Raw genomic sequence first — 24,936 nt, 5'->3', positions numbered from 1 at the left:
CTGTCCCCTCTGCCCTGCCCCCCCCCTCTGTCCTGTCGCCTCCCCTCTGTCCCCTCTGCCCTGCCCCCCCTGTCCTGTCCCCTCCTCTCTGCCCTGTCCCCTCCCCTCTGTCCTGTCCCCTCTGTCCTGTCCCCTCTGCCCTGTCCCCTCCCCTCTGTCCTGTCCCCTCCCCTCTGCCCTGTCCCCTCTGCCCTGTCCCCTCCCCTCTGTCCTGTCCCCTCTGCCCTGTCCCCTCCCCTCTGTCCTGTCCCCTCTGCCCTGTCCCCTCCCCTCTGTCCTGTCCCCTCCCCTCTGCCCTGTCCCCTCCCCTCTGTCCTGTCCCCTCCCCTCTGTCATGTCCCCTCCCATCTGCTCTTACTTCATTTTCTCAAGTGATCTGGACTGAACTGAACAGGCAGGCAGGGCTGGGACACACACACACACACACACACACACACACACACACACACACACACACACACACACACACACACACACACACACACACACACACACACACACACACACACACACAGTACACACATTACTCACACTGGTGATTTATTGGGTGTGTTGGCCGGTGTTCATAAAAAGTAGGAGTTTCCCATAAAATGTGGTTGATGATGTTTAATATGACACAGAGTGTGTGGGTGGCTGCTCCTTTACACCACTGTAACAGCAGGAGAAAATCATGGTAAATATGGATATTACATGAGTAAATGTCACAATCATCCTGTTTGTTAGAGTGGATCTTACCCTCTGTGGAAACATACAGTCTGTCTAGACCAGGGGTCTTCACCACAGAATTAGGAATTAGAATACTAGAATCAACATGAACCTTTTTAATGACGGTATAAAAGCCAGCCATTGTGGTCACGGAGTTGGTCAACAACCATGGTTTGCCAGTGCTGTGATAAGATATTGTGTAAAATGATGAATTTGTTTTTGTACTAACTGCTAATATGCCAACATTCCATTCAAACAGTGCAGTCAATCCGCAGCCAGACACTGTCTGACATCAGTTGATGAGAGGACTTAGATAAGTTGTAAATGGAACAAGTTTTGTATGCAACAATTATTGTAACATATAATAGCACTCACAGCTTTCCAAGAAAACACATTATTTTACATTTATGGTCTGTTTACATATATTTTAGAGGCTATACAGAAAAGGGGTATAAAACTGCTATAAACTGTGTTTATAATTATATGATCATATTGTAGGTTGACAATATTTTAGGTTAACAATAATACATTTCTGTTACATCATTTCTGATGCATCACGGGCCTTACTTTTATTTTCCTGCATAAGTGAACCAGGATTATGCCTCTACTGCCTTTCATTCTGATTAGAATGGTTTGGATTTCTCCCTGACCATATTTACCCTATTCTGGAATTCTTCTTTTTTTTTTATAGCCCCTCTATGGTCTTCATTGAGTGGGCAGGCTTTTGTTCCAGCCCGCAGTAACACACTTGATTTAGCTTGTTATAGTCCAGTGGGCACAGAGTGTGTGTGTGAGTTGTTGTGTATGCGTGTGTGTGTGTGTGTTTGTGACCCTGTCTCTCTATGTTCAGGACGGTGTTGGAGAAGAGTTCAGAGGAGAGGTTGGTGTTCCTGTTGACCGTGTCTGAGTCTGCGGTCAAACTACAGTATGGTCAGCCCAGCGGTCAGGTTGGCACTCTGACCTTCAGCACCCAGGGCAGACTCACAGTGGACAGGTGGACCCACCTAGCTCTACAGGTAAGAACCGGGTTACCATACCTTTCTATCTACCCTCCCCTGCCCTACACTGACCTGTGTTTTGAACAGGAGTGGATACGTACCATACACACTCTGCCTCTGTTTAAGACAAGTATGTGATATATGTTGTCATGTTAGCTACGTCATTATTATAACACTATTTTGTAGACCTGTAGGCCACTTAGCAATTTTGGACTTTTTACTTGATGTGTGTGTGTTTGCTTGTTTGTGTCTGTGTGTATGCACCTTTGTGTTTTCTTCTGTAAGTGTGTGTCCATATTTTATGTCTGGCCAATAGACAGTAAGAGTATTGAAATGAATGTGTTCACTGAGAACCACAGCAGGTCTGTGTTGAACTGGTGTCACTACACATCTAGAGGCTGGAGATGACGTATGGGCTGGAGGGTAATTATACTGGTAAACATCTGCTTTGGACCAGCTGTGGGTGCAGGGGGCCACACACACACACACACACACACACACACACACACACACACACAGGCGCGCACACACAGGCATACACATGGGCGTGTACATACACACACACACGGACGTGCAGACACACACAGGCATGCTCGACACACATACACACTTCATATATAACCAGACTGTGCCCATTGCTGTAATTCAGAGATTGTGTGGTGCAGGACTGAGGAGAACTACTGTACAGCTCTATATGCAGGAATACCACGGTTCTTGTCAAATACTTCCAACATGTACTGTAGCCACCACTGCATATTTTTCAAGTGTCATCATTTTTTGTTTGGGACTTCTTGAATCACTTAAGGTCACTTATGTACTATATGTAGACTATGGTATATCCATTTTTACTGGAGGTGCACAGACAACATTGTATGTGACTCCTTATTGTGATCCATTAAGCCTATTTGGAGTAGACTACCTACAGACTTCCCCATCTCAACTCAATAGCTACCATGTGCTGTGTTTAAACACTGAGTTTACAAAACATTAAGAACACCTGCTCTTTCCATGACAGACTGACCAGGTGAACGCTATAATCCCTTATTGATGTCACTTGTTAAATCCACTTCAATCAGTGTACATGAAGGGAAGGAGACAGGTTAAATAAGGATTTATAAGCCTTGAAACAATTATGACATGGATTGTGTATGTGTGCCATTCAGAGGGTAAATGGGCAAGACAAAAGATTTTAGTGCCTTTGAACAGGGTATGGTAGTAGGTGCCAGGCGCATCAGTTTGTGTCAAGACCTGCAATGCTGCTGGGTTTTTATGCTCAACAGTTTCCTGTGTGCATCAAGAATGGTCCACCACCCAAATGACATCCAGCCAACTTGACACGACTGTGGGAAGCATTGGAGTCAACATGGGCCAGCATCCCTGTGAAACGTTTGCGACACCTTGTAGAGTCCATTCCCTAACGAATTAAGGCTGTTCTGAAAGCAAAAAAAGTCCATATTTGGAAGGTGTTCCTAATGTTTTGTACACTCAGTGTAGATGTGCAATCTTAGTTTGATCAGTGTTGTCGCAGAGATTTTTGGGGGGAAATGCAAGCTTCTAAAATGTGGAATTTCCATTTAAAATGTCAGACTTGATTTGCCCTAACAAAACGTTTTGCAACCCCAACAAATATGTAAATGAATTATAATCCTGTCACGTCCGTCGTAATGAGGAGACCAAGGCGCAGCGTGATATACATTCTTCTTTAAATGAAGAAAGAACACTGAACAAAACGAACGTGACGCTATACAAAACGAGTGCTTACAGGCAACTACACATAGACAAGAACCCACGAAACCAAAAGGGAAAATGGCTACCTAAATATGATCCCCAATCAGAGACAACGATAAACAGCTGCCTCTGATTGGGAACCAATTCAGGCCACCATAGACCTACAATATGCCTAGACTTACAAACACCCCTAGACATACAAAACCCCTAGACAATACAAAAACACGCATACCCACCCTCGTCCTGACCTGACCAACATAATACAGAAAACATAGATAACTAAGGTCAGGGTGTGACAAATCCACAAAATAATTCACATTTTCTGATGCTTTTATTTTACTCCTATAACAAACTTTTCAAATTAAGATAGTACATACACTACCGTTCAAAAGTGTGGGGTCATTTAGAAATGTCCTTGTATTTGAAAGAAAAGCAATTTTTCGTCCATTAAAATAACATCAAATTGATCAGAAATACAGTGTAGACATTGTTAAGAGGCTCCTCTGTCCTGTTTGAACTTGTTATCAGTATAAAAGACACCTGTCCACAACCTCAATCAGTCACACTCCAAACTCCACTATGGCCAAGACCAAAGAGCTGTCAAAGGACACCAGAAACAAAATTGTAGACCTGCACCAGGCTGGGAAGACTGAATCTGCAATAGGTAAGCAGCTTGGTTTGAAGAAATCAACTGTGGGAGCAATTATTAGGAAATGGAAGACATACAAGACCACTGATAATCTCCCTCGATCTGGGGCTCCACGCAAGATCTCACCCCGTGGGGTCAAAATTATCACAAGAACGGTGAGCAAAAATCCCAGAACCACACGGGGGGACCTAGTGAATGACCTGCAGAGAGCTGGGACCAAAGTAACAAAGCCTACCATCAGTAACACACTACGCCGCCAGGGACTCAAATCCTGCAGTGCCAGACGTGTCCCGCTGCTTAAGCCAGTACATGTCCAGGCCCGTCTGAAGTTTGCTAGAGAGCATTTGGATGATCCAGAAGAAGATTGGGAGAATGTCATATGGTCAGATGAAACCAAAATATAACTTTTTGGTAAAAACTCAACTCGTCGTGTTTGGAGGACAAAGAATGCTGAGTTGCATCCAAAGAACACCATACCTACTGTGAAGCATGGGGGTGGAAACATCATGCTTTGGGGCTGTTTTTCTGCAAAGGGACCAGAACAACTGATCCGTGTAAAGGACAGAATGAATGGGGCCATGTATCGTGAGATTTTGAGTGAAAACCTCCTTCCATCAGCAAGGGCATTGAAGATGAAACGTGGCTGGGTCTTTCAGCATGACAATGATCCCAAACACACCGCCCGGGCAACGAAGGAGTGGCTTCGTAAGAAGCATTTCAAGGTCCTGGAGTGGCCTAGCCAGTCTCCAGATCTCAACCCCATAGAAAATCTTTGGAGGGAGTTGAAAGTCCGTGTTGCCCAGCAACAGCCCCAAAACATCACTGCTCTAGAGGAGATCTGCATGGAGGAATGGGCCAAAATACCAGCAACAGTGTGTGAAAACCTTGTGAAGACTTACAGAAAACGTTTGACCTCTGTCATTGCCAACAAAGGGTATATAACAAAGTATTGAGATAAACTTTTGTTATTGACCAAATACTTATTTTCCACCATAATTTGCAAATAAATTCATTAAAAATCCTACAATGTGATTTTCTGGATTTTTTTTTCTCATTTCGTCTGTCATAGTTGAAGTGTACCTATGATGAAAATTACAGGCCTCTCTCATCTTTTTAAGTGGGAGAACTTGCACAATTGGTGGCTGACTAAATACTTTTTTGCCCCACTGTACAAGACCGGCCCAAAACCAGGACCCAACCAGTCCGGAGGAAAAACAAAGGGAAACGCACAACCACAAACATAAACAGAGGAAAAATAAGCCCGCACAAAGAGCAGGCGGGCCTTACCTGCTTAAATAGCCCAACTAAAAACCTAAACAAGAAACAGGTGTAACCAATAAGACAAAACCAACAGAAAAGGAAAAGGGATCGGCGGCAGCTAGTAGACCGGTGACCACGACTGCCGAGCGCCGCCCAAACAGGAAGAGGAGCCACCTTCGGTGGGAGTCGTGACAGATACGCTGTCGATGGCCGTGCGAAGGCTGATCCTCACATTGTGACTTACGGGCTGAATGATGTTGAATGAGCGGCTCATAGAGCTCCTTCTTCATTTCTAAAAATGACCACAAATGAGCACACGTGTTTGTTCATTCTATGTATATAATATCAGTGCTTTATCTGTGGAATAAAGACCAATACAAATATTTCTGTGAAAGGCAAATATTGGACGATAATATTGGTCAGCCGATTTGTCGGTCAGGCTCTAGTGACGGGGCTTATTGTTGGTAAGTTGTCTGTGGGACGGAAAACTGCTGTAATAGAGATAAAACAAGACGTGTCTGACATGAGACTGCAGAGGGAAGGTAAGGAGGGGGGAGAGGGGGAGGAGGTAGGTAAGGAGGGGGAGAGGGGGAGGAGGTAGGTAAGGAGGAGGGAGAGGGGGAGGAGGTAGGTAAGGAGGGGGGAGAGGGGGGGGAGGTAGGTGAGAGGGGAGGTGAGAGGGGAGAAGGGAGGTGATGAGGGGGTTGAGAGAAGGAGGGAGGTGAGAAGGATGGGAGAGTGGGCGGGAAGTAGGTGAGGAGGGGGAGGAGGTAGGTAAGGAGAAGGGAGAGGGGGAGGAGGTAGGTAAGGAGGAGGGAGAGGGGGAGGAGGTAGGTAAGGAGGGGAGAGGGGGAGGAGGTAGGTAAGAAGGGGGAGAGGGGGAGGAGGTAGGTCAGGAGGGGGAGAGGGGGAGGAGGTATGTGAGAGGGGAGGTGAGAGGGGAGAAGGGAGGTAATGAGGGGGTTGAGAGAAGGAGGGAGGTGAGAAGGATGGGAGAGTGGGCGGAGGTAGATGAGAAGGGAGAGGGGGAGGAGGTAGATGAGAGGGTAGGTGAGAGGGGGAGGAGGTAGGTGAGAGGGGAGGGGAGGGGAGATGAGAGGGGGAGGAGATAGGGGAGGAGGGAGGTGATGAGGGGGTTGAGAGGAGGGGGGAGGTGAGAAGGATGGGAGAGTGGGCGGGAGGTAGGTGAGGAGGGGGGAGAGGGGGAGGAGGTAGGTAAGGAGAAGGGAGAGGGGGAGGAGGTAGATGAGAGGGGGAGGAGGTAGGTGAGAGGGGAGGGGAGATGAGAGGGGGAGGAGATAGGGGAGGAGGGAGGTGATGAGGGGGTTGAGAGGAGGGGGGAAGGATGGGAGAGTGGTCGGGAGGTAGGTGAGGAGGGTGAGAGGGGAGGTGAGAGGGGGAGGAGGTAGATGAGAGGGGAGGTGAGAGGGGGAGGAGGTAAATGAGAGGGGAGAAGGGAGGTGAGGAGGGGGGAGGAGGTAGGTGAGAGAGGAGGAAGCCATGTTGCATTTCCTCAGTTTCTCTGTCTCGGTCTCATTTTATTGTTTCTCTAGCTCTGGGAACCTGTTTAGGTGTCACATTTCTGCTGAGGACTACTGGCAGGTCACGCCACTTAGAACAACGGAGAAAGAGAGGGATGGAGGGAAAGTAAAAGAGAGAGAAACAGAAAGAGAGCAGTAAAAGACAGAGTTAGAGATGTATATTCCGTGGGAGTCGTCAGTGTGTCAGTGAGGGAGCATGCCTAAAGATCCCCAGAGGCGGTCTCCTATGTGCCTGTCTAAATCAGCATTATCACATCAATGTGTGTCAGACAGCCATCACTGCAAAACAGCCCACGTTAATCTTTAACAGCATACAGGCCTTTCATGTTGACATTGCCTTTCTTCCCATCTGCTCTCATCTCTTATTTTATAAAAAATAATATTGCAGATAAATTGTGGCTTCTATCAGTGTAATTCTCTGCATAATTTCCAATCCCCCATAATTTTTTTGTAAATATACAGTACCAGTCAAAAGTTTGGACACACCTACTCATTCAAGGGTTTTTCTTTATTTTGACTATTTTCTACATCGTAGAATAATAGTGAAGACATCAAAACATGTAGTAACCAAAAATGTGGAAAACAAATCAATGAGATTCTTCAAAGTTGCCTTGATGACAGCTTTGCACACTCTTGGCATTTTCTCAACCAGCTTCACTTGGAATGCTTTTCCAACAGTCTTGAAGGAGTTCCCACATATGCTGAGAACTTGTTGGCTGCTTTTCCTTCACTCTGCGGTCCAGCTCATCCCAAACCATCTCAATTGGGTTGAGGTCAGGTGATTGTGGAGGCCAGGTCATCTGATGCAGCACTCCATCACTCTCCTTCTTGGTCAAATAGCCCTGACACAGTCTTGCACAGACCTTACACAGTCATTGTCTAGTTGAAAAACAAATTACAGTCCCACTAAGCGCAAACCAGATGGGATGGCGTATTGCTACAGAATGCTGTGGTAGACATGCTGGTTAAGTGTGCCTTGAATTCTAAATAGTGTCACCAGCAAGCACCCCCACACCATCACACCCACTCCTCCATGCTTCACGGTGGGAACCACACATGCAGAGATCATCCGTTCACCTACTCTGCATCTCACAGAGACACGGCAGTTGGAACCAAAAATCTCACATTTGGACTCATCAGACCAAAGGAAAGATTTCCACCGGTCTAATGTCCATTGCTCGTGTTTCTTGGCCCAAGCAAGTCTCTTCTTCTTATATGCTGTCCTTTAGTAGTGGTTTCTTTGCAGCAATTTGACCATGAAAGCCTGAATCACTCAGTTTCCTCTGAACAGTTGATGTTGAGATGTGTCTGTTACTTGAACTCTGTGACGCATTTATTTGGGCTGAAATCTGAGGTGCAGTGAACTCTAATGAACATATCCTCTGCAGCAGAGGTAACTCTGGGTCTTCCTTTCCTGTGGCGGTCCTCATGAGAGCCAGTTTCATCATAGCGTTTGATGGTTTTTGCGACTGCACTTGAAGAAACTTTCAAAGTTCTTCAAATTTTCCGCATTGACTGACCCTAAAGTCTTAAAGTAATGATGGACTGTCATTTCTCTTTGCTTATTTGAGCTGTTCTTGCCATAATATGGACTTGTGTGCAAAGCTATCATCAAGGAAAAGGGTGGCTACTTTGAAGAATCTAAAATATATTTTTTTGGTTACTACATAATTCCATATGTGTTATTTCATAGTTTTGATGTCGTCACTATTATTCTACAATGTAGAAAATAGTAAAAATAAAGAAAACCCTGTGATGAAGAGCAAAAGATTCATTTTTAGAAGCGTAAAAGGTCAAATTTACTCAAACGTACTGAAAGTGAGTTGCGCTGCTCTTCTCTCTCTCTCTCTCTTCCTCTCTCTCTCTCTCTCTCTCTCTCTTTCTCTCAATTAAATTCAAGGGGCTTTATTGGCATGGGAAACATATGTTTATATTGCCAAAGCAAGTAAAGTAGATAATATAAAAAAGTGAAATCAAAAATTAACAGTAAACATTACGCTCACAGAAGTTCCAAAAGAATAAAGACATTTCAAATGTCATATTATGTATATATACAGTGTTGTAACGATGTGCAAGTGGTTAAAGTACAACATGGTAAATAAAGAAGCATATATATGGGTTGTATTTAAAATGGTGTTTGTTCTTCACTGGTTTACCTTTTCTTGTGGCAACAGGTCACAAATCTTGCTGCTGTGATGTCACACTGTGGTATTCCACACAGTAGATATGGGAGGTTATCAAAATCGGGTTTGTTTTCAATTTCTTTGTGGATCTGTGTAATCTGAGGGAAATACGTGTCTCTAATATGGTCATACATTCGGTTTATTTTCTCTCTATCTCTCTCGCTCTCTATCTCTCACTCTCTCCCTCTCTCACTCTTATTCTCTCTTATTCTCTCTGGCTTCCTCTCTCTCTCTTCCTCTTTCTCTCTCTCACTCTCTCTCTCTCTTCCTCTTTCTCTCTCTCTCTCTCTCTCCCTATCTATCTCTTCTCTTCTTTCTTTCACCAGACAGTGAGCCTTGTGCCTTCTGCCTCAGTTCTCTCAGATGGTCTCTGGCTGCTGAAAGAAAGTCCACCCATCCTCTATTTTCCACAACCTAAATTAACATTTGCACGCACAATTAGACCTGTAGCCCACGTCTGGGCATAGACTGGGTACCCTGCCACACCAGTACCTTAGATAGATACAGTTGAAGTCAGAAGTTTACATGCACTCAATTAGTATTTGTTAGCATTGCCTTTAAATTGTTTAACTTGAGTCAAACATTTCAGGTAGCCTTCCACAAGCTTCCCACAATAAGTTGGGTGAAATTTTGCCCATTCCTCCTGACAGAGCTGGTGTAACTGAGTCAGGTTTGTAAGCCTCCTTGCTCGCACACGCTTTTTCAGTTCTGCCCACAAATTTTCTATAGGATTGAGGTCATGTCTTTGTGATGGCCACTCCAATACCTTGACTTTGTTGTCCTTAAGCCATTTTGCCACAACTTTGGAAGTATGCTTGGGGTCATTGTCCATTTGGAAGACCCATTTGCGACCAAGCTTTAACTTCCTGACTGATGTCTTGAGATGTTGCTTCAATATATCCACATAGCTTTCCTGCCTCATGAAGCCATCTATTTTGTGAAGTGCTCCAGTCCCTCCTGCAGCAAAGCACCACCACAACATGATGCTGCCACCCCTGTGCTTCACGGTTGGGATGGTTCTTCGGCTTGCAAGTATCTCCCTTTTCCTCCAAACAGTTCTATTTTTGTTTCGTCAGACCAGAGGACATTTCTCCAAAAAGTACCATCTTTGTCCCCATGTGCAGTTGCAAACTGTAGTCTGGCTTTTTTATGTCAGTTTGGAGCAGTGGCTTCTTCCTTGCTGAGCGGCCTTTCAGGTTATGTCGATATAGGACTTGTTTTAATGTGGATATAGATACTTTCCTACAGCATCTTCACAAGGTCCTTGACTGTTGTTCTGGGATTGATTTGCACTTTTCGCACCAAAGTACGTTCATCTCTAGGAGACAGAACGTGTCTCCTTCCTGAGCGGTATGACGGCTGTGTGGTCCCATGGTGTTTATACTTGCGCACTATTGTTTGTACAGATGAACATGGTACCTTCAGGCGTTTGGAAATTGCTCCCAAGGATGAACCAGACTTGTGGAGGTCTACAATTTTTTTTCTGAGGTCTTGGCTGATTTCTTTTGATTGTATCATGATGTCAAGCAAAGAGGCACTGAGTTTGAAGGTAGGCCTTGAAATACATCCACAGGTACACCTCCAATTGACTCAAATGATGTCAATTAGTCTATCAGAAGCTTCTAAGCCATGACATCATTTTCTGGAATTTTCCAAGCTGTTTAAAGGCACAGTCAATTTAGTGTATGTAAACTTCTGACCCACTGGAATTGTGATACAGTGAATTATAAGTGAAATAATCTGCCTGTAAGCAATTGTTGGAAAAATGACTTGTGTCGTGCACAAAGTAGATGTCCTGACCGAATTGCCAAAACTATAGTTTGTTAACAAGAAATGTGTGGAGTGGTTGAAAAATGAGTTTTAATGACTCCAACCTAAGTGTATGTAAACTTCCAACTTCAACTGTACACACAGTCTCTCTCTTTCTCACTAGGGGATGTTGACTTGGAGGTTTATGCACTCACTGTTAGTGATGCCACACACACACACACACACACACACACACACACACACACACACACACACACACACACACACACACACACACACACACACACACACACACACACACACGCACACACACGCACACACACACACACACTAACAATTTGATTAATATAAAAACAGTTGGTGCATTTCACAGTATTTGTCATACACAAGTTGTACCAGTATACCCCTGCTGTCCCTCTGCCTGTGGACCACTGGCTACTCTCTAGACATAATGTGTAATATTAACACATTATGTCTTTCCTTCTCCAGTGATCCACTGGATTGGAGCTGCTATGCTGACAGTAGTAAGGAGAGGGAGGGAGGGGAGATAGAGAGAGAGAGAGAGAGAGAGAGAGAGAGAGAGAGAGAGAGAGAGGAAGAGAGAAAGAGAGAAAGAGAGAGAGAGTAGTTTGGTTCTGCTCCATGAAGCATCACGGCCCAATAAATGACATGGTACTAAACAGGCCTATAGATGGAGTGCAAACAGTACAGACATCTACCAAAAAGCAATTAGTAGCCAAAAAATACAATCTCTCCTGGACAACTTTTTAGCCTTAACATTCTCCTTCAGCAATGAAGGTGTAAATTTGGCCGTTAGGAACATAAACTTTATATTTGACAAATTAGCCTCCTTGGCTAATTTAAAGAAGCATAAGAGCAAACCAAAAATAACAGATAATGAAAAATGGTTTGATAATGATTGCAAAAATCTAAGAAAGTCATTGAGAAATATATCTAATCAAAAACACAGAGAACCAGAAAACAAAAATATACGCCTTCAATATGGGGAAACACTGAAGCAATACAAACACACCCTAAGAACAAAAAAGGAACAGTACATTAGAAATCAGCTGGATGGAATTGAGAAATCCATAGAATCAAACCACTTCTGGGAGAATTTGAATAAATTAAACAAACCTCATCATGAGGTATTGGCTATCCAAAATGGGGATATGTGGAGAAATCACTTTGCAAACCTCTACAGCAATATAACAAAGAGCCCAGAACAAAAAGATATACAAGAAAAATTACAAATCCTTGAATTAGCAGTCAAAGACTATCAGAATCCTGTGGATACCCCAATTACAGAAGAAGAATTATTGGAAAAACTATGCTCTCTCCAACCCAAAAAGGCCTGTGGTGCTGATGGTATTTTAAATGAAATGATCAATTATACAGACCACAAATTCAAATTGGCTATACTCAAACTCTTCAACATTATCCTCACTGCAGGTATTTTCCCTGATATTTGGAACCAGGGATTGTTCACACCAATCTATAAAAATGGAGACAAATTTGACCCAAATAATTAGAGGAATTTGCGCTAACAGCAACTTGGGGAAAATTCTCTGCAGTATTATAAATAGCAGACTACATAATTTCCTTGACGAACACAACGTCCTGAGCAGAAGCCAGATTGGATTTCTAAAAAATGATCGTACAAAGGCCACATTTACACCCTCCACACTCTAATTGATAAACAAGTTAACCAAAACAAAGGCAAAATCTACTCGTGTTTTGTAGATTTCAAGAAAGCATTTGATTCAATTTGGCACAAAGGTCTTTTTTATAAACTAATAGAAAGTGGTATTGGAGGGAAAACATATGATTTTATTAAATCAATGTACACTAAAAACAAATGTGCGGTTAAAATTGGCAACAAGCAAACAGACTTCTTCTCTCAGGGGCGGGGAGTGAAACAGGGCTGCCCAATAAGTCCAACACTATTTAACATCTACATTAATGAATTGGCAAAAACATTAGAAGAATCGGCAGCACCTGGTATCACCCTACACGACACTGAAATCAAGTGTCTGCTGTACGCAGATGACCTGGTGCTGCTGTCTCCCACTAAAGAGGGGTTACAACAGCACCTAGATCGTCTTCACAGGTTCTGTCAGACCTGGTCTCTGACCGTTAACCTAAAAAATATATATATAATTATATTCCAAAAAAGGTCCGGAAATAAGGATGACAAATATAAATTCTATTTGGACACAGTTCTATTAAAACACACCAAAAACTACACATATCTAGGACTAAATATCAGCAACACAGGTAGCTTTCACATGGCTGTGAATGAGCTGAGAGACAAAGCAAGAAGAGCATTCTATGCCATTAAAAGGAACATGAAAATCGAAATTCCAATTAGAATCTGGCTCAAAATTTTCCAATCAGTTATAGAATCAATTGCTCTATATGGGAGTGAAGTATGGGGTCCACTCTCTAATAATGAATTTACCAAATGGGACAAACATCCAATCAAAATACTGCATGCAGAGTTTTGCAAGACTGTATTGCAAGTACAAAGAAAAACTCCAAATAATACATGTAGGGCAGAATTGGGCCAATACCCCCTCCTCATTCAAATAGAAAAAAGAGCCATCAAATTTTACAACCATCTAAAAACAAGTGACCCCAAAACATTCCATCACACAGCTCTACAATGTCAAGAGATGAAACAAGAGAAGAGTCCCCTCAGCCAGCTGGTTTTAAGGCTCAGTTCACCAACCCAAACCAACCCCATAGAGCCTCAGAACAGCCCTCAGAAAATCTGGCCCAACCAAATCATCACAAAACAAAAATACAAATATATCACCTATTGGAAAGACACCACAAAAAATCTACGTAAACTTCAATGCTATTTGGCTCTAAACAGACAGTACATGGTGGCAGACTATCTGACCACTGTGACTGATAGAAACTGAGGCAAACATTGACTAGGTTGACTAGGTACAGACTCAGTGAGCACCGTCTGGCTATAGAGACCGGTCGTCACAGACAAACCTGGCTGCCCAGAGAGGACAGGCTGTGCTCACTCTGCTCCAGGGGAGAGGTAGAGACAGAGCTGCATTTCCTATTACATTGTGACAAATACTCAGACCTAAGAGAATACTTCTTTCCCAAAATTATAATCCAATACAAAGAATTTGAAACTATAAAAGATGAAGAAAAAATCAAATATTTATTGGGTGAAAAGCCAAAATGTGCATGTCCTCCTGCCACAACCTGAGGGACAGCCAGTGAAAAGTGCAAAGTAATGTTGATAATATTTCCCATCTTGTTTTGTTTTGTCTTTCATACCAGGTCATGTGTCTTCTCAGTCATGTTGACACTGGTCTACTACCATTGCTTTAATGTATTGTTGTTCTGATTAATATTGTTGTTGTAGTTGTTGTTAATGGTAATCCCATGTCCACTACTACTATTATTATTGCTGTTGGTCACCCCATCTATTTATATATATATATTTTGTATATATATACATATATATTTTATTTTTATTTTTCGATATGTATGCTTTGACAATGTAAGTAACAATGAACTTGCCATGTCAATAAAGTCAATTGAATTGAATTTAATTGAGTGAGAGAGGAAGAGAGAGAGTGAGAGAGGAAGAGAGAAGGAGAGAATGAGGAAGGGGAGTTGTACCTGGCAACTCCCCTACCTCGCTACTGATCCCCCCCCTTCACACTCTCACTCGGCCCCAATGCCACCCAGAATGACAGAGACGGATTGTCAGTCTGACTGAAGGTGGGGTCTGCATCTGTGTTAGTGTGTGCGTGTCTGTGTGAAGGTGAGACGCGGACACTCTTACGCCAGCCCTCTGTCCGCTGGCAGGGGAGGAGAGAGGGCATCGGCCTGGCATAAATTACATTTATACACCTTGAGAGAGAGAGAGAGAGAGAGAGAGAGAGAGAGAGAGAGAGAGAGAAAGAGAGAGAGAGAGAGAGAGATGCATAGGATCGTCTCAGCTATATTTAGTCCAGTATTACTGAAGCTGTTTTATACTGTATAATATAATTGTTATTATTATTATAATTTTGTGGGTGCTCATATTTGTCCTATTTCACACATGTACAAGTTAATACACGTGTGAATTGGAAATGTGCTTTTTTTGCATAATGACATAATGACATCCTCGGAGAGTTGGGTCACGGCCAGGGTCACCATTGTTCAGCACCCTTGGAAGAATTAGGTTTAAGGGCCTTGCTCAACAGATCAACAGATTTCTCACCTTGCCGGCACGAGGATTCAAACTGGCGACATTTCGTCTGCTAGCCCATTGCTCGAACCACTAGGATACCCAAATTAGACGAAATACCCAAGCCCTATACAGATAGTCTACTGGGTGAATTGCCACAGGGCCCAGCTTCTCTGTTGTGTGTTTGAGCAGCACATCAACATCTTACCAGCTGACATCTAGGCCTACCCACAGAGAGACATAGGGCTACTGGTTCTTCACATTACATTACAGTCAGTGTAGATGATGTGACTGGTAGATGAATCAGTAGGGCAGACTGGCAGACTGTCTGGGAATGACCATATGAACGTACTCAAGGAAGGATTTGAATGAGGTTGAATGTGATACATGGAGTTGACTGATTTGAATGTGACATGATTTAAAATGAAGAACTGACTGACTTGAATTAGGTCTATGTGATATTAGTTGATATGAGTTTAGAGTGTAGCTCGAAGGAAACACTGTCAAACATATTCATCTCTATTCAGACGACATGTATGTATGCCATTGCCCCAACTGTTGACCAGGCTGTTAGAGCGGCAATCTGACCTTGTTACCTTACAGAACGCCCTGTTTGGTTTAAAACTTGTACTTAATGTGGGAATGACTAAATACATGATGTTCTGTAGTTCTCTCCAGAATGTTCCAGATGGATTAGATATTTATTAATTGGATGGTTCTCCCAATGATCGGCTTCCCGCCTACAAATATTTGGGCATTTGGATTGACAAAGACTTCATGTTTAAAAAGCATACGGATGAACTAGTGAAAAAGCTAAGATTTAAAGTGAGCTTCTTTTTTAGAAATAGATCATTCAGGCTGTATCATAACCGGCCGTGATTGGGAGTCTCATAGGGCGGGGCACAATTGTCCCAGTGTCGTCCGGGTTTGACCGGTGTAGGCCGTCATTGTCAATAAGAATTTGTTCTTAGCTGACTTGCCTAGTTAAATAAAGCTTACATTTAAATATACTTGATAAATAAAAACATATACCAATTTCATTTAAGGACCAAAAAACTGACAGCTGTACCATATAAATTGCAAAACAGTTGGGAAGAGATTTTCGATGTACCCATTCCATGGCACATGGTTTATGATACGCAAAACAACGCCGGATTCAAAACTTCTAATTTTTCAATTTAAATTACTATACAAAATATTTGCAACCAATAGAACATTATATATATGGGGGATACAATCTTCCCAGCTCTGCAGATTTTGCTGTGAGGAGGCAGAGTCATTAGATCATTTATTTTGGTATTGTCCATATGTAGCTCGTTTTTGGTCACAGGTCCAGGAATGGCTGAAGAATTGCAATATTTGTTAGAACTAACGCTACAGATAGCAATACTGGGGGATTTGAAAAGCCATAGTCAATCAATCAATAATATAATCATTATTTTAGTAATTTTTTTTAATCTTTAATCTACAATCTTTAGAAGCTATGAGAATAGAAAGGTTCAGTAATTTTGTGAAGCATCACAGCACAGCACAAATAGAAATCCCAAATGGATGGTGTTAAGAGATAGATGGGAGGGGTTGAATGGAGCTGAAGGGTGGGACTAATAACAAGATAACCAATGTAAAACATAGGGTGTCTGTAAAATGTATATAGGTTCAGAAATGTTGTAAAATAGCACAGTTACAAATATAAATCAACTGGATGGACATCAGAAATAGAGGAAGGACTAAAAACAAACAAAATATAACTATTGTAAAATAGATTGTGTCTGTAAAAGGTTTATCATATGTTTAAACTGAAGGTAGAACCCTAAATGTTATTGTTTATTAGTTTACTCCAATTGGGGAAAGGGTGGTAGGGTTTGCGGGGAATAATAAAGGTATATTTAAAAAAAAAAGTATGTATATCTATATAGGTATGTGTATGTATGTATGTATGCATATGTATGTGTATGGGTATGTACGTGTATGTATATGGATATATATTTACCCCAAAAAGATATGGGGGATTGGAAATGATGCAGACAATTACATTGATGGAAGCAACAATCTTTCCGCAATATTAAGCTGATCCACCCCTAAGAAAAAAAAAGAAAAAAAGAAAAAACACCTTCTACTAAAACTGTTATTTCTTATTTGTTTTTGAAGTTACAAGCCTGAAACCTTGAACATAGACTGCTGACACCCTGTGGAAGCCATAGGAATTGCATCCAGGGAGCTATTTTACAATATGACCTTTCTCTTGCATTTCTAAGAGGATGGTGTCTCAAACAAATTTGTATGGTTTGTTTTTCTTTGGATTTTCTCCTACCATATCTATTGTTTTATATTCTCCTACATTATTTTAACATTTCTACAAATTTCAAAGTGTTTTCTTTCCAATGGTACCAATTATATGCATATCCTGGCTTCAGGGCCTGAGCTACAGGCAGTTTACTTTGGGCACGTCATTCAGGCAGAAATTGAGAAAAAAGGGGCCTAGCCCTAAAAAGTTTTAATGCACGAAATCTGTTTTACCTCATTTCTACCAGCATGTCATATCTGCAACCAGAAGAAAAAACTTCTCTAGGCCACCTTTACTCCACACACAAAGATGCGTACAAAGCCCTCCCTCGCCCTCCATTTGGCAAAACTGACCATAATTCTTTACTCCTGATTTTTGCTTTAGAGCCAAAACTCAAGTCGGAAATACCAGTGACTTGCTCATTACGGAAGTGGTCAGATGAAGCGGATGCTACGCTACAGGATTGTTTTGCTAGCCCAGACTAGAATATGTTCCAGGATTCCTCTGATGTCATTGAGGAGTACACCACCTCAGTCACCGGCTTCATAAATAAGTGCATCAACGATGTCGCCCCCACAGTGACCCCCACAGGTTGGAGTCATTAAAACTCATTTTTCAACCACTCCACAAATTTCTTGTTAACAAACTATAGTTTTGGGAAGTCGGTTAGGACATCTACTTTGTGCATGACGCAAGTAATTTATCCAGCAATTGTTTACAGACAGATTATTTCACTTATAATTCACTGTATCACAATTCCAGTGGGTTAGAAGTTTAATGCCTTTAAGCAGCTTGGAAAATTCCAGAAAATGATGTCATGGCTTTAGAATCATCTGATAGGCTAATTGACATAATTTGAGTCAATTGGGGGTGTACCTGTGGATATATTTCAAGGCCTACCTTCAAACTCAGTGCCTCTTTGCTTGACATCATGGGGAAATCAAAAGAAATCAGCCAAGACCTCAGAAGGTGCCACGTTCATCTGTACAAACAATAGTGCGCAAATATAAACACCTTGGGAGCACGCAGCAGTCATACCGCTCAGGAAGGAGATGCATTCTGTCTCCTAGAGATGAACGTACTTTGGTGCGAAAGTGAAAATCAATCTCAGAACAACAGCAAAGGACCGTGTGAAGATGCTGGAGGAAACAGGTACAAAAGTATCTATATCCACATTAAAACGAGTCCTATATTGACATAACCTGAAAGGCCTCTCAGCAAGGAAGAAGCCACTGCTCCAAAACCGCCATAAAAAAAACAGACTACGGTTTGCAACTGCACATGGGGACAAAGATCATACTTTTGGGAGAAATGTCCTCTGGCCTGATGAAACAAAAATAGAACTGTTTGGCCATAATGACCATCGTTATGTTTGGAGGAAAAAGGGGGAGGCTTGCAAGCTGAAGAACACCATCCCAACTGTGAAGCACGGTGGTGGCAGCAACCTGTTGTGGGGGTGCTTTTCTGCAGGAGGGACTGGTGCACTTCACAAAATAGATGGCATCATGAGGGTGGAAAATTATGTTGATGTATTGAAGCAACATCTCAAGACATCAGTCAGGAAGTTAAAGCCTGGTCGCAAATGGGTCTTCCAAATGGACATTGACCCCAAGCATACTTCCACAGTTGTGGCAAAATGGCTTAAGGACAACAAAGTCAAGGTATTGGAGTGGCCATCACAAAGCCTTGACCTCAATTCTCTAGAAAATTTGTGGGCAGAACTGAAAAAGCGTGTACGAGCAAGGAGGCCTACAAACCTGACTCAGTTACACCAGCTCTGTCAGGAGGAATGGGCCAAAATTCACCCAACTTATTGTGGGAAGCTTGTGGAAGGCTACCTAAAACGTTTGACCCAAGTTAAACAATTTAAAGGCAATGCTACCAAATACTAATTGAGTGTATGTAAACTTCTGACCCACTGGGAATGTGATGAAAGAAGTAAAAGATTAAATAAATCATTCTCTCTACTATTATTCTGACATTTCACGTTCCTAAAATAAAGTGGTGATCCTAACTGACCTAAGACAGGGAATTTTTACTAGGATTAAATGTCAGGAATTGTGAAAAACTGAGTTTAAATGAATTTGGCTGAGGTGTATGTAAACTTCCGACTTCAACTGTACATATCCCAACCAGAAGCCATGGATTACAGGCAACTTCCACACTGAGCTAAAGGCTAGAGCTGCCGCTTTCAAGGAGCGTGACACTAATCCGGATGCTTATAAGAAATCCCGCTATGCCCTCCGACAAACCATCAAACAGGCAAACCGTCAATACAGGACTAAGATTGAATCCTACTACATCGACTCGGAGTTCAGAGACCTGGCAGTGTGGTGCCAGGACAACAACCTCTCTCGCAACATGAGACCATGACAGTTACCCCTTATCAAGCCTAGCTAGCTAGCGGTTTGCATGCACCTTTATCGTGTACAAAATTATAGCTAGGGTCTGAAAGAATGATATGTATTGAATATTTGTGAAATTATTGAGAATGTCCTCAAAACTCAAATAAGCATCATTATTTGTCCTTATTTAGCATATCAAAATGCATATCAAGATCCTGATATGGACCTCAGTCAAGATTATGTGTTTTGTATGTTCTGAGAAAATATACTGTGTAGGCCTACTGTCAGTATTCGGAGTAATCCCAATATCGTACAGTGGCAAGAAAAAGTATGTGAACCCTTTGGAATTACCTGGATTTAAATTGGTCATAAAATTGTATCTGATCTTCATCTAAGTCACAACAATAGACAAACACAGTCTGCTTAAACTAATAACACACAAACAATTATACGTTTTCATGTCTTTATTGAACAAAGTATGTGAACCCTTGGATTTAACAACTGGTTGACCCTCCTTTGGCAGCAATAACCTCAACCTGTCACGGTCGTCTTGAGGTGAATGAATGGACCAAGGCGCAGCGTGATATGAATACATCTTCTTTTATTTTACGACGAAGATGAACACGAAACGAAACACTTATACAAACTATACAAAACAACAAACAACCGTGAAGCTACAAACGAAAGTGCACACACAAGCTACTTACGTTCAACATAGACAATCTCCCACAATCACCTAAAGCCTATGGCTGCCTTAAATATGGCTCCCAATCAGAGACAATTAATGACATCTGTCTCTGATTGAGAACCAAACCAGGCAACCATAGACTTTCCTAGAACTCTCTCCTGAACACAACCCCATACACTATACAACACCCCCTAAACAATACACACACCCTAAACTAGACAAAACACACAAACTTCCCATGTCACACCCTGACCTAACTAAAATAATAAAGAAAACAAAGAATACTAAGGCCAGGGTGTGACATAACCCCCCCCTCAAGGTGCGAACTCCGGACGCACCAGCATAAAGTCTAGGGGAGGGTCTGGGTGGGCGTCTGTCCACGGTGGCGGCTCTGGCGCTGGTCGTGGTCCCCACCCCACCATAGTCACTACCCGCTTTCGTATCCTCCTCCAAATGGCCACCCTCCAAATTAACCCCACTGGATTAAGGGGCAGCACCGGACTAAGTGGCAGCACCGGACTAAGGGGCAGCACCGGACTAAGGGGCAGCACCGGACTAAGGGGCAGCACCAGGATAAGGGGCAGCACCAGGATAAGGGGCAGCACCAGGATAAGGGGCAGCACCAGGATAAGGGGCAGCACCAGGATAAGGGGCAGCACCAGGATAAGGGGCAGCACCAGGATAAGGGGCAGCTCCGGACTGAGGGACAACACCGGACTGGCTGGCGGATCCTGGCTGGCTGGCTCTGGCGGATCCTGGCTGGCTGGCTCTGGCGGATCCTGGCTGGCTGGCTCTGGCGGATCCTGGCTGGCTGGCTCTGGCGGATCCTGGCTGGATGACGGCTCTGGCTGGTCATGGCTCGCTGACGGCTCTGGCTGGTCATGGCTCGCTGACGGCTCTGGCTGGTCATGGCTCGCTGACGGCTCTGGCTGGTCATGGCTCGCTGACGGCTCTGGCTGGTCATGGCTCGCTGACGGCTCTGGCTGATCCGGTCTGGCGGAAGGCTCTGGCTGATCCGGTCTGGCGGAAGGCTCTGGCTGATCCGGTCTGGCGGAAGGCTCTGGCTGATCCTGTCTGGCGGAAGGCTCTAGCGGCTCCTGTCTGGCGGACGGCTCTGTAGGCTCATGGCAGACGGGCGGCTCTGCAGGCTCATGGCAGACGGGCGGCTTTGCAGGCTCATGGCAGACGGGCGGCTTTGAAGGCTCAATACAGACGGGCAGCTCATGCGGCACTTGGCAGACGGACAGTTCAGACGGCGTAGGGCAGACGGGCAGTTCAGGCGCCGTTGGGCTGACGGGCAGTTCAGGCGCCGTTGGGCAGACGGGCAGTTCAGGCCGGCTGAGACGCACTGTAGGCCTGGTGCGTGGTGCCGGAACTGGAGGTACCGGGCTAAGGACATGCACCTTCAGGCTAGTGCGGGGAACAACAACAGGGCACACTGGACTCTCAAGGCGTACTATAGGCCTGGTGCGTGGTACCGGCACTGGTGGTACCGGGCTGAGGGCACGCACATCAGGGCGAGTACGGGGAGAAGGAACAGTGCGTACAGGGCTCTGGAGACGCACAGGAGGCTTAGTGCGTGGTGCCGGAACTGGTGGTACTGGACTGGAGACACGCACCATAGGGAGAGTGCGTGGAGGAGGAACAGGGCTCTGGAGACGCACTGGAAGCCTGGTGCGTGGTGTAGGCACTGGTGGTACTGGCCTTGAGCGGGGAGGTGGCGCCGGAAATACCGGACCGTGCAGGCGTACTGGCTCCCTTGAGCATTGAGCCTGCCCAACCTTACCTGGTTGAATGCTCCCCGTCGCCCGACCAGTGCGGGGAGGTGGAATAATCCGCACCGGGCTATGTAGGCGAACCGGGGACACCATGCGTAAGGCTGGTGCCATGTAAACCGGCCCGAGGAGACGCACTGGTGGCCAGATATGTAGGGCCGGCTTCATGACATCCGGCTCAATACTCAATCTAGCCCTGCCAGTGCGGGGAGGTGGAATAACCCGCACCGGGCTATGCACACGTACAGGAGACACCGTGCGCTCTACTGTGTAACACGGTGTCTGCCCGTACTCCCGCTCTCCACGGTTAGCCTGGGAAGTGGGCGCAGGTCTCCTACCTGCCCTCGGCCCACTACCTCTTAGCCCCCCCCCCAAGAAATTTTTGGGGTTTACTCACAGGCTTCCTTGCTAGTCGCGTACCCTCATAACTTCGGTTCCTCTCTCCGGTTGCCTCTGCTCTCCTAATCGCCTCCAGCTGTTCCCATGGAAGGCGATCTCTTCCAGCTCGGATCTCCTCCCATGTGTAGCAACCCTTGCCGTCCAATACATCCTCCCATGTCCACGAGTCCTGGTTACTTTGCCGCTGTTGTTGGTTCCGCTCACGCTGCTTGATCCATGTGTGGTGGGAGATTCTGTCACGGTCGTCTTGAGGTGAATGAATGGACCAAGGCGCAGCGTGATATGAATACATCTTTTTTTATTTTACGACGAAGATGAACACGAAACGAAACACTTATACAAACTATACAAAACAACAAACAACCGTGAAGCTACAAACGAAAGTGCACACACAAGCTACTTACGTTCAACATAGACAATCTCCCACAATCACCTAAAGCCTATGGCTGCCTTAAATATGGCTCCCAATCAGAGACAATTAATGACATCTGTCTCTGATTGAGAACCAAACCAGGCAACCATAGACTTTCCTAGAACTCTCTCCTGAACACAACCCCATACACTATACAACACCCCCTAAACAATACACACACCCTAAACTAGACAAAACACACAAACTTCCCATGTCACACCCTGACCTAACTAAAATAATAAAGAAAACAAAGAATACTAAGGCCAGGGCGTGACACAACCAAACTTTTTCTTTAGTTGCGGATCAGACCTGCACAACGGTCAGGAGGAATTTTGGACCATTCATCTTTACAAAACTGTTTCAGTTCAGCAATATTCTTAGGATGTCTGGTGTGAACCATTCTCGAGATCATGATACACAATTTTAAATCGGGTTGAGGTCAGGACTCTGACTGGGCCACTCCAGAAGGTGTATTATCTTCTGTTGAAGCCATTCTGTTGTTGATTTACTTCTGTGTTTTGGGTCGTTGCCCTGTTGCATCACCCAACTTTTGTTGAGCTTCAATTGGCGGACAGATAGCCTTACATTCTCCTGCAAAATGTCTTGATAAACTTGGGAATTCATTTTTTCGTCGATGATAGCAAGCTGTCCAGGCCCTGAGGCAGCAAAGCAGCCCCAAACCATGATGCTCCCTCCACCATACTTTACAGTTGGGATGAGGTTTTGATGTTGGTGTGCTCTGCCTTTATTTCTCCACACATAGTGTTGTGTGTTCCTTCCAAACAACTCAACTTTAGTTTAATCTGTCCACAGAATATTTTGCCAGAAGCGTTGTGGAACATCCAGGTGCTCTTTTGCGAACTTCAGTTTTTTTTTTTGAACAGCAGTGTCTTCTTCTATGGTGTCCTCCCATGAACACCATTCTTGTTTAGTGTTCTACATATTGTAGTCTTGTCAACAAAGATGTTAGCATGTTCCAGATATTTCTGTAAGTCTTTAGCTGACACTATGATTCTTCTTAACCTCATTGAGCATTCTGCGCTGTGCTCTTGCAGTCATCTTTGCAGGACAGCCACTCCTAGGGAGAGTAGCAACAGTGCTGAACTTTCTCCATTTATAGACAATTTGTCTTACTGTGGACTGATGAATATCAAGACTTTTAGAGATACTTTTGTAACCCTTTCCAGCTTTATGCAAGTCAACAATTCTTAATTGTAGGTCTTCTGAGATCTCTTTTGTTCAAGGCATGGTTCACATCAGACAATGATTCTTGTGAATAGCAAACTCAAGTTGTGTGAGTGTTTTTTATAGGGCAGGGCAGCTCTAACCCTCATCTCCAATCTCGTCTCATTGATTTGACTCCAGGTTAGCTGACTCCTGACTCCAATTATCTTTTGGAGAAGTCATTAGCCTCGGGGTTCACATACTTTTTCCAACCTACACTGTGAATGTTTAAATGATGTATTCAATATAGACAAGACAAATACAATAATGTGTGTGTTATTTGTTTAAGCACACTGTGTTTGTCTGTTGTTGTGACTAAGATGAAGATCAGATAACATTTGATGAATGGAAATAGACATCTGTTGCAAAACACCAAAAAATGTGCCCAATGACATTCCGTTATTGTCATTGATGATGCCTACATTAATTGATATGTCTTGTTGACAAATTGACCTTTTTTGTAGTCTGAAAAGTCAGGACACCTGAAATGGGTCTGAAACTGTCTCGGGAAAAACAGGATGCTCACACTAACACACACGGTCAACATACTAGACTAGGCTACAATGTGTATTACCATGAACTTCTAATAGGCATACCGGTAGCCAGTGATGTAGTGGTAAAATAAATAGGTGGGTAAACTATGATTCCCGGGTGCGGTAAACAACATTTTTTCTGAATAAGGCATTTAGGCTACTTGTGTTTACCCTCCACTAGAGTCCTACACAACTGCTGGTAGCCTACCCTCTCAGCCGGGGCAATTTTACACACTTG

General features: G+C 43.8%; 1 protein-coding gene across 1 annotated transcript in view; it reads left to right on the top strand.

The window, feature by feature from the left end:
* LOC120059784 (usherin-like) overlaps positions 1 to 24,936 on the top strand; it is a 201,418-nt gene that overhangs the window by 16,153 nt on the left and 160,329 nt on the right. Inside the window, exon 3 of the mRNA XM_039008832.1 lies at positions 1,569 to 1,721. Within this exon, the coding sequence (XP_038864760.1) occupies positions 1,569 to 1,721 (153 nt within the window). The remainder of the gene's footprint in view (positions 1 to 1,568; positions 1,722 to 24,936) is intronic.

The sequence above is a fragment of the Salvelinus namaycush genome, chromosome 15 (assembly GCF_016432855.1).
Source record: "Salvelinus namaycush isolate Seneca chromosome 15, SaNama_1.0, whole genome shotgun sequence".
Classification (NCBI taxonomy): Eukaryota; Metazoa; Chordata; class Actinopteri; order Salmoniformes; family Salmonidae; genus Salvelinus; species Salvelinus namaycush.
The sequence above is the reverse complement of the archived record's forward strand: the minus strand, read 5'-3'. Positions and strand labels throughout refer to the sequence as shown.